At 40.8% G+C, this 15,887-nt stretch overlaps 1 protein-coding gene across 10 annotated transcripts in view; it reads right to left on the reverse strand.

Moving 5' to 3' along the window:
- Window positions 1–7,796: 7,796 nt before the first annotated feature.
- Window positions 7,797–15,887, reverse strand: part of ELAVL4 (ELAV like RNA binding protein 4) — a 92,106-nt gene continuing 84,015 nt past the window's right edge. For 6 of the 10 annotated variants that reach the window (XM_003799933.2, XM_003799931.2, XM_003799930.2 and 3 more), the window contains 3 exons: window positions 15,437–15,662; window positions 13,764–13,802; window positions 7,797–10,769 (listed from right to left, as the gene is read on the reverse strand). In XM_003799933.2, the coding sequence (XP_003799981.1) occupies window positions 10,442–10,769; window positions 13,764–13,802; window positions 15,437–15,662 (593 nt within the window). In that variant the 3' untranslated portion in view covers window positions 7,797–10,441. Of the gene's footprint in view, window positions 10,812–13,763; window positions 13,803–15,436; window positions 15,663–15,887 lie in introns of all 10 variants that reach the window. The other 4 variants (XM_023519153.1, XM_023519152.1, XM_003799934.2 and 1 more) reach the window with 3 other exon arrangements.

Consider the following 15,887-nt stretch of genomic DNA (forward strand, 5'->3'; position numbering starts at 1 on the left):
TAGTTATCACTATATGCTAGTCAGTAGTGTTTTGAGCATTGCAATATTAATGCATTTGATTCTCTCAATACCAAATAAGGTGGATGCCATTATTAATCATTCTTATTTTATAGATGAGTGTATTAGTCATGATTCTCCAGAGAAACAGAACCAATAGGAGAAAGATACATACATAGGAATATTGATTAGGTATAGATATATGAGAGGGAATTTATTATGAGGATTGATTCACACAATTATGGAGACTAAGAAGTCCCATGGTAGGCTATCTGCAAGCTAGAGACCCAGGGAAGCCAGTGATATAGCTTATTCTGAATCCAAAAGCCTGAGAACTAGGGTAGCTGATGGTGTAACTCTCAATCTGAGGCTGATGGCCTGAGAACCTGGAGTCCCTGATGTTCAAGGGTAAGAGTGGAAGAGTGTCTTATCTCCAGAAGAGAGAGGGTGAGCACATTTACTTTTCCTCTGCCTTGTCCTACGTAGGCCCTCAACGGATTGGATGGTGCCCATTCACATTGGGAGAGGGCTGGTCTCTCCTACTTGGTCTACTGACTCAAACACCAATGTTTTCTGGAAATACCCGCACAGACATATCCTCAAATAATGCTTTACTAGCTATCAGATATTGCTAAACCCAGGCATGTTGACACCTAAAATTGACCATCACAATGAGTAAACTGAGGCTAAGAGAAGATGACCCACTGACTGAAACATAGGCTTTTCCCATTACTCTTAAAGATCAAAATCATTAGCACTCTGAGAGGCTGAGGCAGGTGAGTTGCCTGAGCTCACAGGTTCAAGACCAGCCTAAGAAAGAGAAAGACATCTCTAAAAAGTAGCTGGGCATTGTGGTGGGTGACTGTAGTCCCAGCTACTCAGAAGGCTGAGGCAAGAGACTCACTTGATCCGAAGAGTTTGAGGTTGTTGTCATCTGTGATGCCGCAGTACTCTATTAAGGCAACAAAGTGAGACTCTGTCTCAAAAAAAAAATAATAAAAAATCAAAGTCATTTCTGTGCCTCATAAGACCCTTAATGATAGAGTCCCTGCTACCACTCCCACCACCCCCACCTCCACTGCCGAGTCACTAGGCTCCTCCCCTCTGCTCTGGCCCTTTGCACCTGCTGTTCCCCTCTGCCCGCAATGAGACACACTGTCCTCATCCTTCAGATCTTAGCTCAAATACCACAGTCTGAGAAATGATATTCTTTTTCCTTAGCCAGGCAGGTCTCTTTCTTAGTCATGTCAGAATAGCCTGCACCTGACCTTCACAGCACTCTTCTCAGCTGTATGCCACTGTCTCATTGTATCCTCAGTGTCACATAATAGATGACCAATAAATATTTGCTGACCCCGTGAAAAATTTCAGAACAGATGAGCAGTTAGGAGTAAGCAGGAGCAAGACCATCAGAGACCATCTAGTCCAACACCTTCCTTTAACTTTGGGGAAACTGAGGCCCAGTGAGGAGTGATGACTTACCCAGTGTTACAAAGCAAGTCAGGAGCAGAGCTGAGGATTCTGACTCTTCATCCTGATTCACTTCCGTTGCTCCCAATGTGATGCTCCTCACCTCACCCCAATACCTGCCTGTCCTCATCTGATGCATCTTCAGGATACAATGGATTCCTCAACAGCCCTAAGATACCTTACTGATTGCATTTCAACCTCACTCACCCTACAAAATCAAAGTTATCTGCTCCTTTTTCTGCATTCCACAAACAGTCTGTAGCTTTGTTCTTGCCCTTCTAATGCTCTGCTTACACTTAAGCTCTTCCCAGCTGGGCACTGTGGCTGACTCCTCTGTCCCGAAGGGGGCATGTATACAAAAGTACAAATACTGTATGTGAAGTGTGTGGTTATACAGGAAAGAGAGGGATGTGGGATTGTCAAGGAACCCCTAACTCAGTGCAGGGTCAGGAAAGATTCCCAGAAGGCAGTGAATCCTGAGCTGAACAAGTGGGTTTAGCCAGGTGGGTGGTACATGTGTATGTGCGTGTTTGAATGTGTGCCCGCACGTGTGCATATGTGTGCGCTTTGAGCAAAATAGGGTTTGCAGATGGAAGGAAGGGCATTTTATGGAGAGGCACTGTAGCGTAGAGTGAGATGACAGCTAGTCACATGGGGGTAGGGTGGAGGTTGAGCAGTTCAAAGCCCTTTCTCTCCCAAGATCTCAAGTGAGGAGGTTGAACTGACTTCCAAGGGCTTTCCGCAGCTAAGTAAGCACACAATGACGAAGTCAGCCGTGTGACAAACAGGGATGCACTGCCCTTTACAAACGCTCTAATTGGATCCACTTCCCATCTTGGGTGTGACAGAACTCTTGACTCTTTCTTGTGCCTGTAGCCAAAAGGAGTAGGGCTTTGGGTTATCACGCTTTCTCCATATTTGCTTATGAATGAAAGGGCCTCCTTTCCCTGCTCACAAGCCATCTGGTGCCCTGGTTTCCTAAAGAAGTCCCAGCCTCAGCCTGCATGACCAGCCCTTTTCCTCTTATCCCTTTGCTCTCACCTCCCCCCTGTCGCCTACCTAACTCCTTAGCACTGGCCTCCACCCCTCCACCCTGTGTGAAGTCCTTGTAACTCTTCCAAGATGCTCCCAGCTGCCTAATTCTCAGGGATGAAAGAGGTGGAATGGCTTAGTTACTGTAATGTCTAGGCACAGAGGAGGGACGATAGGGTCTCGGGTTGCTGAGAGGGCAATCAAAGCCCCTGCAGGTGTGTGGTTGGAGTTACTGTATTTTAAAAAAAAGCTCAAGTTTCACAAGGCCAGCTAAGATTCCCAAGAGGTTATTTCCACAGGCACTCCTATGATTTCTTCCCTCTCTCACTTGAAGGGACCTAACTAAGGTATTCTTCATTCTTGATATCCAGGGCATCCATTAAGCCCTCTTCTCCCTGCCAAAGTGCCTGGCCCAATCTCTCTTCTTCTGGAACTCTCTCTGGCTACGGTTTGATTCCTACTATTCTTCACTGAGTGCCAGGAACTTGTATTTTATCTCAAATCCTCCCTTCTCTGATCAGGAATCTCAGATACATTAAGTGATTTTCCCAGGGCTCCAAACTTAGAACTTTCATTCACTAGAACGTGTCTTCTTTCCATGAGGGCACAGCACGGCACACTCTCCTTCCTTCCTTCCTGGGTCCCAGAATACTCCTTCCACTCACAGATTTTCATAATTCTCCCTTCAGCACAGAAACTACCTATGCTAGATCTATGTGGCTGGATCATTGTTCCATATGTCTCGTCTTTAGAATAAAACTCGAAATTTCCATTCCTGCTTTTCCGTCATAACCCACTGCATAGTATCATGCTCAAAATAGGTGCGAGGAAAAAAAAGCTGGACATGTTTATTCATCAACACGCCCCTAGCTTAGTACTTGGCATATGGTAGGTGTTCAGAGTAGGAATTCTAGTACAGACTAGGCTTAGGCTAGTTCCCTCAACCCCCACCCTCCCATACCTCACACCTGGGTGGGTGTTCAACAAATGGTGATGTCACAGTGAAAGCCATCAGTGTGGTTTAGTGGAAAGCTATGGGATTGGAACCAGACCACATTTGTGTAAATTCCAATTCTGCTACACGCTGTGCAATCTTGGGCAAGGTACCTAACTTCATGGAGCCTATTTCTGTCAGATGTAAAATGAGGATTATGTTATGTGCTTCCCAGGATTCTTGTGAGGATTCGGGGCAATACAGACAGTGACAGGAGCGCTTACAAGGTGCCGTTAATTCACAGAGAGCCTTTATCTCTCGGGGAGACCCACGGGGCCAGCTCGGAGGGAAGCTAAATTGGCTTAACATTTTTGCCTGCCTGCTCCTTCCTCAACTTCTTTTTATCTCAGTGACATTTTGTGGTTAAAATAGACCTGTCAACAAACTAATTTCATTTTTAAATACTGCTGGGTAATAGTGCTTAAAAACCATTATTTTTTAGTCTTTTGTCAATGTGCTTGTAAACCAATGTTATTGGATCCATGTTAAAGATTTGGGGAGGGGCTTAGCTTCAGGCACAATGCATTAATGTAATTTCCATATTCCTTACATAACAGGACTCATCGACCTTTTAAATGAAGTAAGGACCATTTGGTAATTGTTTTGGCCTTAATTGTGACAAAATTGGCTTTGAGCCAGGGTCTATAGCTAGGAGTCTAAGGGGGCGGAGGAGGGTCAAGGAGGCCTGGGTTTGAATTCTGGCTTTCCATCTACTGGCTTGCACAGAATGTCTCAGTTCTCTTTTTGCTCAAGGTAAAAGGGGCATGATAACCCCTGTCTAGGCCTATAAGCTTGTAGAGTGCCTGGCATAGGAAAGACAATAAATGCTAGTGGTCTTTCTAGAAATGATTTCTTAAACCTCACAGATTTTTCTGGAAACTGTTTGAAATAATTACTTGGCATACTGGAATGTCATGTGAGTCCACTTTGAATTTGAACCACTAGTAGATTAAGCTGAACTCGCACTGAAAAGGCTTCTGGTAATTAACCTGGGGTTGGGTGATTTTAAGCCAGTTTTCATTCTGCTGCAGAAACAAAAAGGATGAGACCCGAGAAATGCTATTCCTTTAATTGAAGGAACACTTTTATGTTCTCAGGTCTATTTTAATCTTAAGTGCCGATTATGCATCATTCTCTCCTGTTAACAGACACTTCTGTAAGTGATCTGCACAGAGAGAAATATGATTCTTACATAAATACTGTACCATGAGAAATTATCTTATTACCTAATATGCCAAAAAGCTAATAAGATAAAGGAATGGTACGAGTCATTTTTGGACAATATTAAAACTTGATTTTAGCTCATGGAAATAAAATGTAATTTCTTTTTATTATTCTCTTCTGCAGGTAGAACAAAGGCAGTGAAGGGTGTAAGGATATTAGACAGCTGTGTTCCGTGAGCTCTCGTTAAGGCTGTGGAAGGGATCCAGGCAGGATGGCCTCAAATTAAGATTTTAATGACTTTACCGTTCAGAAAACACACTCTTGCTGTTAATGATATCTTGTCAGGTCTGATTTTTGAATTCACAGGTGAAAGTAAAAAAAAAATTTTTTTTCTTACTTGCACAAATAGTTGCTTCTGTGTATTTGCATATGTATGTCTATTAAGGAACAAACGCATAGTGCTTGCAGGAAGTAAAGGCAAATATTTTCAAGGACTGGAAGTTTCCTGAATTGTGTGTCTGTGGTGAAGGTGATTATGTGTTGCACTTTGACAAGGTGAGGGCAGCTACAACCAAATAGTGACTCACTATGGGCCACACAAAGACTTTGTGAGCTTCGAATGTACATTTAAACATTATTCTTTGGAGGTTAAATGTTTTATTTACAAATGAACAAATGGTGATTGCTCTTGATGAAATTTAAATAGAAACCCAGTTGTGAAAAATTTGTGGCTGTCACCATCATTTGGTCAGTTTTCCATCTTCAGGGACGGAAGCAGTAAAGTTTTTTTATTTTTTTCTTTCTTTATTTTTTTGTTGCTGCAGTTTTGGCCAGGGCCAGGCTCAAACCTGCCACCCTTAGTATACGGGACTGGTGCCCTACTCCCTGAGCCACAGGTGCCAGCCAGAAGTAAAGTTTTTTTTTTTTTTTTTTTTTTTGAGACGGAGCCTCAAGCTATCCCCCTGGGTAGAGTGCCATGGCATCACGCTCACAGCAACCTCCAACTCCTGGGCTCAAGCGAGTCTCCTGCCTCAGCCTCCCAAGTAGCTGGGACTACAGGCGCCCGCCACAACGCCTGGCCATTTTTTGGTTGCAGCCATCATTGTTGTTTGGCGGGCCCGGGCTGGGGATTTGAACCCGCTACCTTAGGTGTATGTGGCTGGCGCCTTAGCCGCTTGAGCCACAGGCGCCGAGCCAGAAGTAAAGTTTTGATGCTGGTGACAAAGATGTGAGATAGTTATAGACACAAGCCCATTTCTTTCTTTCTCTCTCTCTCTCTTTTTTTTTTTGCAGTGTTCCCTTCCTATCACTCTGATAGAAATAACACTAACTACTGATGAATGCTATCAGTCTTCTGTGACATGAGATTTTTCATCCAGGGAAAATATGTGTAATGTACCTAGGACCTCAACAAAATTTAATAATCTCTATGTCTTGTCATGTGCTAGACTTTTCCCACAAATGCCTATGTGTTTGCCTGGAAATTTAAGGTAACCGGCCTATCCTCACTACAAGATGAACTTTTTCTTAGGTGTTAGACAAACTCATTGTGCTCATATCGAGAAGAGTTTCTAAGAGAGTATACGTAGAATATTCTTCGACGGACATTTTCAAGACTTATTTCAAGACCTAGATCTATTTGTGAAACTTTCAGGATAGATCTGCCGGAGGCTGGAGAATGAACTACGTGAACTGGTAAAATTCCACTAACTTCCAATATTCCAAAGTAGTGCATCCATTCATTTACAGTACGCTAAAATGACACCTTTAAGGCGCAGAGGTGGTGATGACTGGTAACTATCATAGGTTTGGCAGTAACATTTTTAGACTCTACAAACATGTTTGTGAAACTGTGATATCCCAGAGGGAAACTGTTCATGTGAGTGCCCATTTTTCTATAGAAAGAAACACAGGGGCTTGTCTTGAAGATAAAACTAAAATAAGAACCTTTAAATTCAACGAGGTAAAGTTCAGGCTGACTTAGAGGTTTAATATTTAGCTTGGTTAATTAAATCCCATTCTTTGCCTTGAATTTAATTATCCCAATCAATGTGGTAACTTAATATAATAATAATAAAGGGGTTAATGAGAAATGGAAGAGAATCTATTCACTCATCTGGCTCAGTGGGGGCATTTCTTCTTGAAGTATCAGTTTACGGCGATGTTTTATAGGGTATGTGTGAATTTTCAATTAGTGAGAAAGTGGAAATGAAAGACAGACACTAGATCGTCAATGAGTGATTATATCAGGAAATCACTAAAAAGCTCATCTGTAAAGTTCAGGGCATATTTTAATGTGACTTCATCATAATTCAGGCAATTCTCTCCCTGGGCTGAGCTTAAATCATGTTCTTAATACCTTGTATGAAAAAGTCCTTCTTTAGAGTTAAACCAAATATTTTCTACTTCTAAACAAAAAAACGAATGCTTAAATGAATGCTTTCTTGTTTAGTCATCACTTTCAACACACGTGGCTGTCGTCTTCCTTAATATTGCTCAAGCTCCACCATGTATGTCAACGCGGGGGTGCTGTGCAGCAGAAATCAGCTCAGCTGGAAGCTTGCTGGCTGTGTCGGGTTGCTAATCTCATTGAGCCTCAGTGTTGTCATCTGTGAAATGAGAATGATGCCATCTATTCCTCTCAGACTGCTGAGAGGATAAAGTGAGAGAATGGGGAGGACACCATATAGCCTGTCTGCTATATAACAGATGCTTGGCAAATGGGGACTCCCCGTCTTCTGAGCAAGTCACAGTGTTCTTATAAATGCATAACATACACTGAGGCTAACGTAAAGCCGTGTGTTTCAGCTTATCAACCAGGGCAGTGCTCCTCAAACTTTAAAGTACCAGTGATTCATGTGGGGATCAGCTTAAATATAGATTTGCAGTCAGCCCGAGATTCTGAATTTCCAACATACTCCCCTGAGGATGCTGACACTGCCAGTTGGGGGGCCACACTTTTAGTAGCGTGGAACCACAGCCATGACTTCTCAGTACTGAGGTGACTTTGAGACACTGAGGTAAATTGCAAAACAGAATTTTACTCTACCTTTTTTTTTTTTCCTGGTTTAACAATAAAAATAGCGGGGGAAATCTGAAGATGCTACAGAAAAAAGGTTTGAATGAACACATTTAAAAATTTGGGAAGCTCAAATCCATTCTACACACTTTCATTTATTGTCTGGACAGATAAAATACAAATAATTCAAACACAACAAGATTATGAAAAAAAAACATTTACAATACTTTCCCTCGGAAATCATCTAAACTAGCAAGATTAACATGAAGTCATTCATTATAACTAAAGTATACAACTGCCTGGTCCTAAGTTTTTTTTTTTCCTTTTTATTGTGCCCCCCCCCAAGATTGAACACATTATAGAGAAGAGATTTTGGCATGCCTTTCCCACTAATGCTTAGCAAATGCATCAACACTTTGCCAGCAAACTGCGTTCATTCATAGCAGGTGACGTCAAAAGATTTCCCTGAATGTTGAACGAGTGTTCTCTGAACTGAAATCCGGTATTATTTCCAAAAATCAAAAAGAGGAAAAAGAGAAACAGAAAAAAAAAAATTGAAAGGAGAAGTCTCTGATGCAGCCTTAGTATTTGTTACCTGTCTACCACTACCACGACTACTACACGTTTGCCTCTTCAGTGTGAAAACAACAGACCTGTCTACATGCACTTAGTGGGTTCAGCATGGGAAAAAATGCACAAAATAAGCACAAGTTATAAATAACCATAACGTTTTATTACCATTAAGACTAAACTTGTATTGAAAAGATTTTATATAACAAGACAAGAAAAGCAATAGCAAATTTAACTATCAACTAGATTATGCATAGCGAGCAACTGTTTCTATTACCCAGGGAAGAGCATGAACCCTTGTATTTTTTTGTTTTGTTTTTGTTTTAAATATATAACCGTACAAAGCACAAACATACTAAAATGATCAGTGCACTGGACATGGGAGAGTGCTCCCTCAGTCATTTTGTTCCCTTAGCTCTGTTTTGTTTTCCCCAATCTGAATTACATTAAAAGAAAGACCCAGTTGTTTTTATTCTTCTACTGTGCAGTAAGAAAAAATATTCACAACAAACATGACAATATATCAAACAATAGTTCTACACAAGTTACCTTGATACCTCTTTAACTGTCACTTAAATATCATAAGAAAACATTTTAAGACATATACAAACGAAACTAGCCAAGTGTTACAACTTATAATAAATTAACCCAAAGAAAAAAATAACTTTATATATATATATTTATATTGTATATACACATACACACACAACAAAATGACACAATAATATGCTTCTTCCCACAGTTTAAGTAAACAAATAAGTAGTCTAGCCAATCTAGCTATATTTGATCTCGGCCATAGGCATCATCACATCTGCGATTAAATAAATAAGTGTTTCAAGCAACATAAACAGTGTCTCAAATGTACCAACACAGCCCAATTCTATCAGCATGGGCTACAAAGTGAATTTGAAAATTCCTTAATGAATTTAAAGCAAATGTATCTTTTGTTTTCCTCTTCTAAACACATTACATTTAACTATGATACTAAGATATGTAAATAATTTTGTAGCACCTACTGCTCAAACTAAGGAAGTTTTAGATCAAAAGGAAAATTAATCTTTTTAAATTTTTGTTCTGCTGACATCCCATACTGATGACTTAAAGAAAAACTGTCTTTCAACTCATCTCCTTGCTTTTGGGTTTTGACTGTGGGGAACTGTGGTACCCTGGGTAGAACGAACACTCCTTTCCCCTAGTAATTAATAATTTTTTTTAATTATTATTACATGCTATGAAAAGATATGAAGATCATCTGTTTATAGCCCATCCTTCAAAAAACAGTCTACGAATCCAGTTTAAAACACACATCTTGATCTCTAAAAAGTTACCAGTGCAGTATGAACGCGACAAAGTTGTCAATTTCCCCTAAATTAGCCAGTCAAAATATTTTTTTCTCAAATCCAGATTCTCTTGTAAAAATTCTTTATATTTTATAAAAATAGATTTTTCTTGAAACCCATTTTCAGCAAAGAGACCACCTCTTTGGCAACAATGTTAATGTTATTAAATTGTTAATGTCATCAGGTATCCCCCTCGCCCCGTCCCCTAACAGAAGACTGTTTTAGTTTCACATGATATAAAAGAAAAAAGGAAAAATAAAAAAATTTGCAAAAGTTTTTTTTTTTCATTTTTGCAATTTTTATTATTCCTCTTTAATTTGTGTGGGGTATTTTTTTTTTTTTTACCAATCTGATTGGATCAACATTTTGACAAAAAAAGAAAAATCTTTTTTTTCCTTTCTTTGAATCCCATTACTATGTAAAAATTGTTTTTTTTTTAATTTTTTTTTTTTTGTTTTTTGTTTTTCTTCTTCAAATGAGCGAATGGTCATCTTAAAAAGACCCACCTTCAAGGAAGGTAGTAAAGTTAGCTGGCTGGGTAAAAATCCCTGCACATCGCTATCTATGTATATATTCAACAACGACAGCTATGAAAGAACATTCAATGCATCAAAGGTATTTTTTTTGTTTTTTTTTTGTTTTTTTGTTTTTTTCTAAGCGTTATAAAATCCTTTCCTGGTACACCTCAGGATAATCCAATGTTTTAATACTTAGGCAACACTGGCTTATAAAGTCCATGGTTGAATATAAGCCTCGAAAAGTTTGTTTCTCTCTCTTTTGTGTGTGTGTGTGTGCACGCGTGTGTTTTGTTCGTATATATTTATATATATATTTTAATAAGTAAGAATTGGAAATTCAGGACTTGTGGGCTTTGTTGGTTTTAAAGGAAACTTGTAACACTCTGTCTCCCAGGCGGTACCCGTTGAGGCTGGCAATGGCCATGGCCGCCTCGTCATAGTTGGTCATGGTGACAAAGCCGAATCCCTTGCACTTGTTGGTATTGAAGTCACGGATGACCTTGACGTTGTTCACTGCTCCAAAGGGGCCGAAGAGCTGCCAGAGGACACTCTCGTCAGAATCAGGGGACAGATTGTAGACGAAGATGCACCAGCCTGTTCCTGTGTGACCAGGGATGTTCATTCCCACAAGGCTTGTCATCCCATCAATGGTGATTGGAGAGAACCTGGGGGGACAAGCAGAAGGGGGGACTGGTCCAGACATCAGTCTGACCATGGATAACACACAGATGCACAGACAGAGACACAGGGCAGAGGGCTGAGTGAGTGTTTGCTGGAGAGTCTTCAGGGTTTAAACACCAAAATGTAAAAACTAATGTCTATGGTACTTTTCCTATTGGAATGGCTAGATTGGCTAAGGCAGGTACACGCTGAGAGAAAGACCTAGGACAATTCTTAAAAAACACCAGGGACTCCCAGGACTCCCAGAGCAAGTCTCTATCATTCTACCACAGTATGTGCTCACAGAGTATCCCACCCTGACCCTACCCTGCCCCCATACACACAAGAGATAGTGAGCTCTTGGGGAGAGGGGCTCTACTTCATTTATTCTGTGGTTCTATTTATTTATTCAGTGGAGCATATGTGGCAATCTCACAGACGTAGTGGTACACAGAAAACACTCAAGAAATATTTATTGATTGGATAAATAAACATCTCTGGTTGCTGCCAGTGCGTAGGAAATTTTATTTTTCTGAGGCCCTGCTCAAGTCTACCATCTTTTCAGTCCCTTGACTTGTGGTGTCAAAGATCTACTAGTATTACTGAGAATACTAGTATATGGAGATATGTGAGAATGAACAGGCACGTCTTGTTATTAAACATCTGGGTGGCTCATGTCTCATTTAGCATTTACTCAAAAGGGTTCCCAGAAAATCTGAATAATAGTAATAAAGATGCATCACTCCTTGATGCTACATTTTCTGGAATTCATTTCTAAGAATTACTAGAGCGAGGCTTCAAGCGGTTTGTGCGTTTATGTATCTCGAATTGCTATACATTAGAAAAGCACTTGCCCTATTTTATCTGCTTTTGTATTAAGTTTAGAAAGCGTCTTAGTTTTTGTGTAATCCTAAAAGTAAAATATAAATAAAAATATGACCCTTCAGATTCTATTCACTGTCTGATAAAATAAATCCAAGTTTGATTAGCATTGGCTGTATCTGATGAAACAACAAGGTTCCTAGTGTCTACTATAGCTGAAACAATATTTGTTAAAATTTTGTTTCATACTGAACTCATACAGAGATTTTGACCCTCCACACTGACCAATATCTTACCATTTGCTTGGGGTTTAATTTTAGGGGGATGGGAGTAGGAGAGGAAACAAAAACTAGGGAAGAGCATTGGGTGAAGCATGTGAGCTAGTGTGCTTTTAAAAATAAATACTCTTGGAGATTTGAAAATCCTTTTAAAGAGGAGTTCTGTAACTAGAATTTAGATAATCAAATGGCTTCTGAAGATATGCTAGACGTAAGTTGATAGACGTTATTTTTGCTATTATTCACTAAGTCAATCTTTCCTCTTGCTTAAAACAAATAACAAGACAAAACTAAAAAAACACCATGGTACGTATACTTGGAGGGGAAAATCCAAGTCTACTTGCTATCTGCAGCTGAAGACTGTCTTCTCAACCTTCTGTTCTCCAACCAGATAAAGTGGCCTCTTTCAGTTTATATGTAGAGAACAGCTAAATATTTATTTTTAAGGCTGAGATCAGGCCAAGAAGTTGCAAGCAGAGCCTCAATTCTAGTTTGTGATGAATATGTGGAGGAGTTTAGTAGGAAGGATTCTAGATCCAGTCTGGGTTCAATAGGAAAAGGGATTGCTGTTATTAACTAGTGATGTCTACTCTGGGTGGGGCGGTGAAGGAGGTGTCGGCAAGCGTGCCACAGCCATATCATCCCTGGTCTCATCTCGTTACAAGCATCACTCTTCTCATAACATTTGGTGCTACCTCACTAAAGTCAGAGAGGAGCGAAGGAATGGGACAGAGCTGGGAAGCATGTAAAGTGCCTGGGAACAGGCAAGCAGAGTGATGGACATGTGGAGCTAATTCACAGTTATCTGATAGTGAAGTCTGCAGTCAAGTAACTTTCTCTACTATGTACTACTTCCCAGAGTCAGGGTACTTACCATGCAGGGCCCACTGGCAGTTGAAAGAACTGCCTAGTACAGGGAGTGTGATGTGGACTATTAAAGATCACATCTTTTCCCCCTGACTGTAGGGAGGGGAATTAAAGCGTGCAGCTCTACTGAGCAAGATGATGAAGACGCTACGTCCCTAGCAGTGCAGTGGAGCTTATCAAAAGCACATATGGGAATCTCATGGACACAGTGACATAACACACCTAACTTCCCAAGATTCAGAGTTCAGACTGGGTCTGGAATACCCCTGTGACTGCATTCAGACGCCCCCAAAGCCTTGACTCTTTCTGAGTCCCCAACCCCACAACAAAAGGCTTTCAATGAAAAGAACATCAAGTTAAAAACACACATACATATATAACCAAGGGAGGATTTATAAGAACTGTTAAAACCTGTAACAAAAGAAAGCCCAGGCTGAGGTGCACACAGATACGCTTCATTGTCAGGATGTGCTCTGAAATGCACGCCGAGGTGGGGGCGGGAGTACAATGTCATCCACGCGTTTATTTACGCTTTGGCCAGGCTGGTAGTCCAAAATCTGACTTTTCTACTGACAGTCATAAGATTGTCAACAATGATTAGCAAAATGTTCTGATTTGTTGGAATTTGCCCTCTTAACTGAATCTTGGCATTGCTAATTCAAAACAGTTGCTCTGGACCTTTGCAAAACCAGCCAGCAAAGAGTCAAAGCCTTCCTCGCCCCCTCCTTAGGGGAGTCATTCAAAGGTCTGGATTGTCAAGGGCTTGGTAGCTGTGGCACCTGAACCATAGGAGAAGCCCACCTGCAAATAAAAGAAAAAGTGAAACACACAAATACATTTTGTGTGCCCTAAAAGAAACAAAATCAACTGAGGTCTGAAATTAAAATTAAGAATTTGACATGCTGGTGGAAGAAAAGGAAGGATTCTTTTTTTTTTTTTTTTAAAGTAAAGTTAGTGAATTAAAAAAAAAAAAAATTCTAGCCCCAGTCTGTGCCAACACGGACATCTGGCAATCTGTGGAGTTTTAATTACCTCTTTACGCCATAGGCCATATTAAGCAAATTGTCCAGCCTGCAAAGAGAAGGAGGGTCTCTGGGTTAATGCCTCACAGATGGCAAGATCGCTCAATGGAACTATTAATAAGAATGCTCCATTTTCAAAGAAGAAAAGCTTCAACAACTTTCCCCACTGCTTAGGAGTCTATCCACCGGTAGTTTCCCCTTTTCTGCCTCCAACTGCAAGTAATTCATGTTCCGGTCAATGCTGGAGTTTAAAGTAAGTGTCTAATGAATCTCCTTTGCTTTCAAAGGTCTGAATTAATCCCACTACCCCCAGCTCTCAGAACATTTGTGTGGATTTTGTTTTATATTGTGTGTGAAATTGTTAAAAGGGGAGGCTTCTTAAATTGTTCACCTTTCATCATAATTAAACTTGTGAATAAGGATCTCTGTTCCAGATTAATAATACTTGGGCACACAATAAGCGTCAGAAAAGACCTTTTCTGTTAGCCTAGCTACATTAACTAAATCTTCTTACCACACGCACTTTCAGGAGGCTGGGGGAGTTTGTGGGTTAAGATTTTTTAAAATTAGCTTGCTATTTACCTCCTGGTAACACCTCCCAGCAAACTGCCATTATGTTATAATCTTCTTCAGTACCTTATTTAGGGACAAGCTAGTCACACCATGGGGCAGTAGTAACCATAGTTTCCACCATTAGAAGCCTGCTGGAGAGGCTTTTTACATAAATACTGCATGTGCTCTCACACAAAATAAAAATTAGATGACTTGCACTCTTCATGAAATCATTAACCATTTCAAATTCATGGGGCACGGGAGGACACCAAAAAGGCTGATTTTTCTCCTCATTGTGGACAAATGGACCATACTGTCCTAGATAGAAGTAGCTACTATTTGCCTATGTCAAATCTGACAAGGAGAAAAAGCCTTTCATTAAAGGGAAGTTGGGACATGGGTGGAATAAAGTAATGACTTAGAATTCATTAGAGATAGATAAAAAATAGACAAATTCTCATCTTTTCCATAATAGAGGCCTGTCAAGATCATAGTACCTTCATGGAGAGAAACCTGCCTTTTAGAAAAGTCTCAGGACAGGAGAAATGGCCCCGTTTTACCAGAAATTTCCTACACTTTAGATACCTCAACAAAGCACTATTAAAGCTTGGACAAATTTTTCCTCCTTATCTTCCCAGAGTCTGCTGACTTAACAGAGTAAAGTTAACACCAAAGAAATTCTCCCTTTCCCTGAACCCAACAGAGTTACCTGTTAGGGAAAAGAGGACAGGAAAAATGACTGCCTCTGGCAAGGATCTGCCTCCCGGTCTATTCTTTGACTTTATTGAAAGCCACCGTCCAGCCTTAAGTTTAATATGCTGAATGTGGTCACTTGTCTGTGATTAACTCTTGTTGAAACTGAACCTTCTTGTTTGGTTAAATGCCATAATTTTTTTTCTAACAAAGAATCAGAAGTTTAACCACACAGTCATGGTGGTAAATGGAAAAAGGGGGCTGGAAGAGCTCCTGGTCCAATCGTTTCATTTTACAGGAGTGGAAACTGAGGCTCAGGGGGAGTTTCTGCAGAGTGATTCCTGGGATCGAAGGCTCTTTTCCTGGCCCCATTCTTCAGAACCATGCACTTCCCTCGCCCAGCTCTGAACAGCCTCCTTCCTCTCTGGGCATGCCTACCTGAACCTCTGAGCCTGGTGGTGAAGTGGGCCAGGGTAGCGCCGGTTGGGGGACTGGTAGAGCTGGGAGAGCAGGGCCTGGCTGGACTTCTGGCTGGGGTTGTTGGCAAACTTCACAGTAATCGGTTCCGTAGCACCGCTGGGCTTCTGGCCATTCAGCCCTTTGATGGCTTCTTCTGCTTCGATCCTCTTATCAAAGCGGATGAATCCCACCCCTCTGGACACTCCTGGGGAAAGAGAAAGAGCCTTTGTAAAGAGCGAACAAACCCAGGTCAGCCTGCTGCCTGAGTCCTCTTTACAACCCTGCCAAGTAGTTTAGCTGGTGCTCAAACGTCTTCCATGATGGAGAACTCCTCCTACCTCCCACGATGGCCCATTTTAATTTGGGGAGACTGATAAGTCTTTTCCCCAGGTCAAGCATCTGTCTATTCTTTTTTTTTTTTTTTTTTTTT

This window comes from Otolemur garnettii, unplaced genomic scaffold, assembly GCF_000181295.1.
Source record: "Otolemur garnettii isolate 467f Iridium unplaced genomic scaffold, OtoGar3 scaffold00159, whole genome shotgun sequence".
Taxonomy (NCBI): domain Eukaryota; kingdom Metazoa; phylum Chordata; class Mammalia; order Primates; family Galagidae; genus Otolemur; species Otolemur garnettii.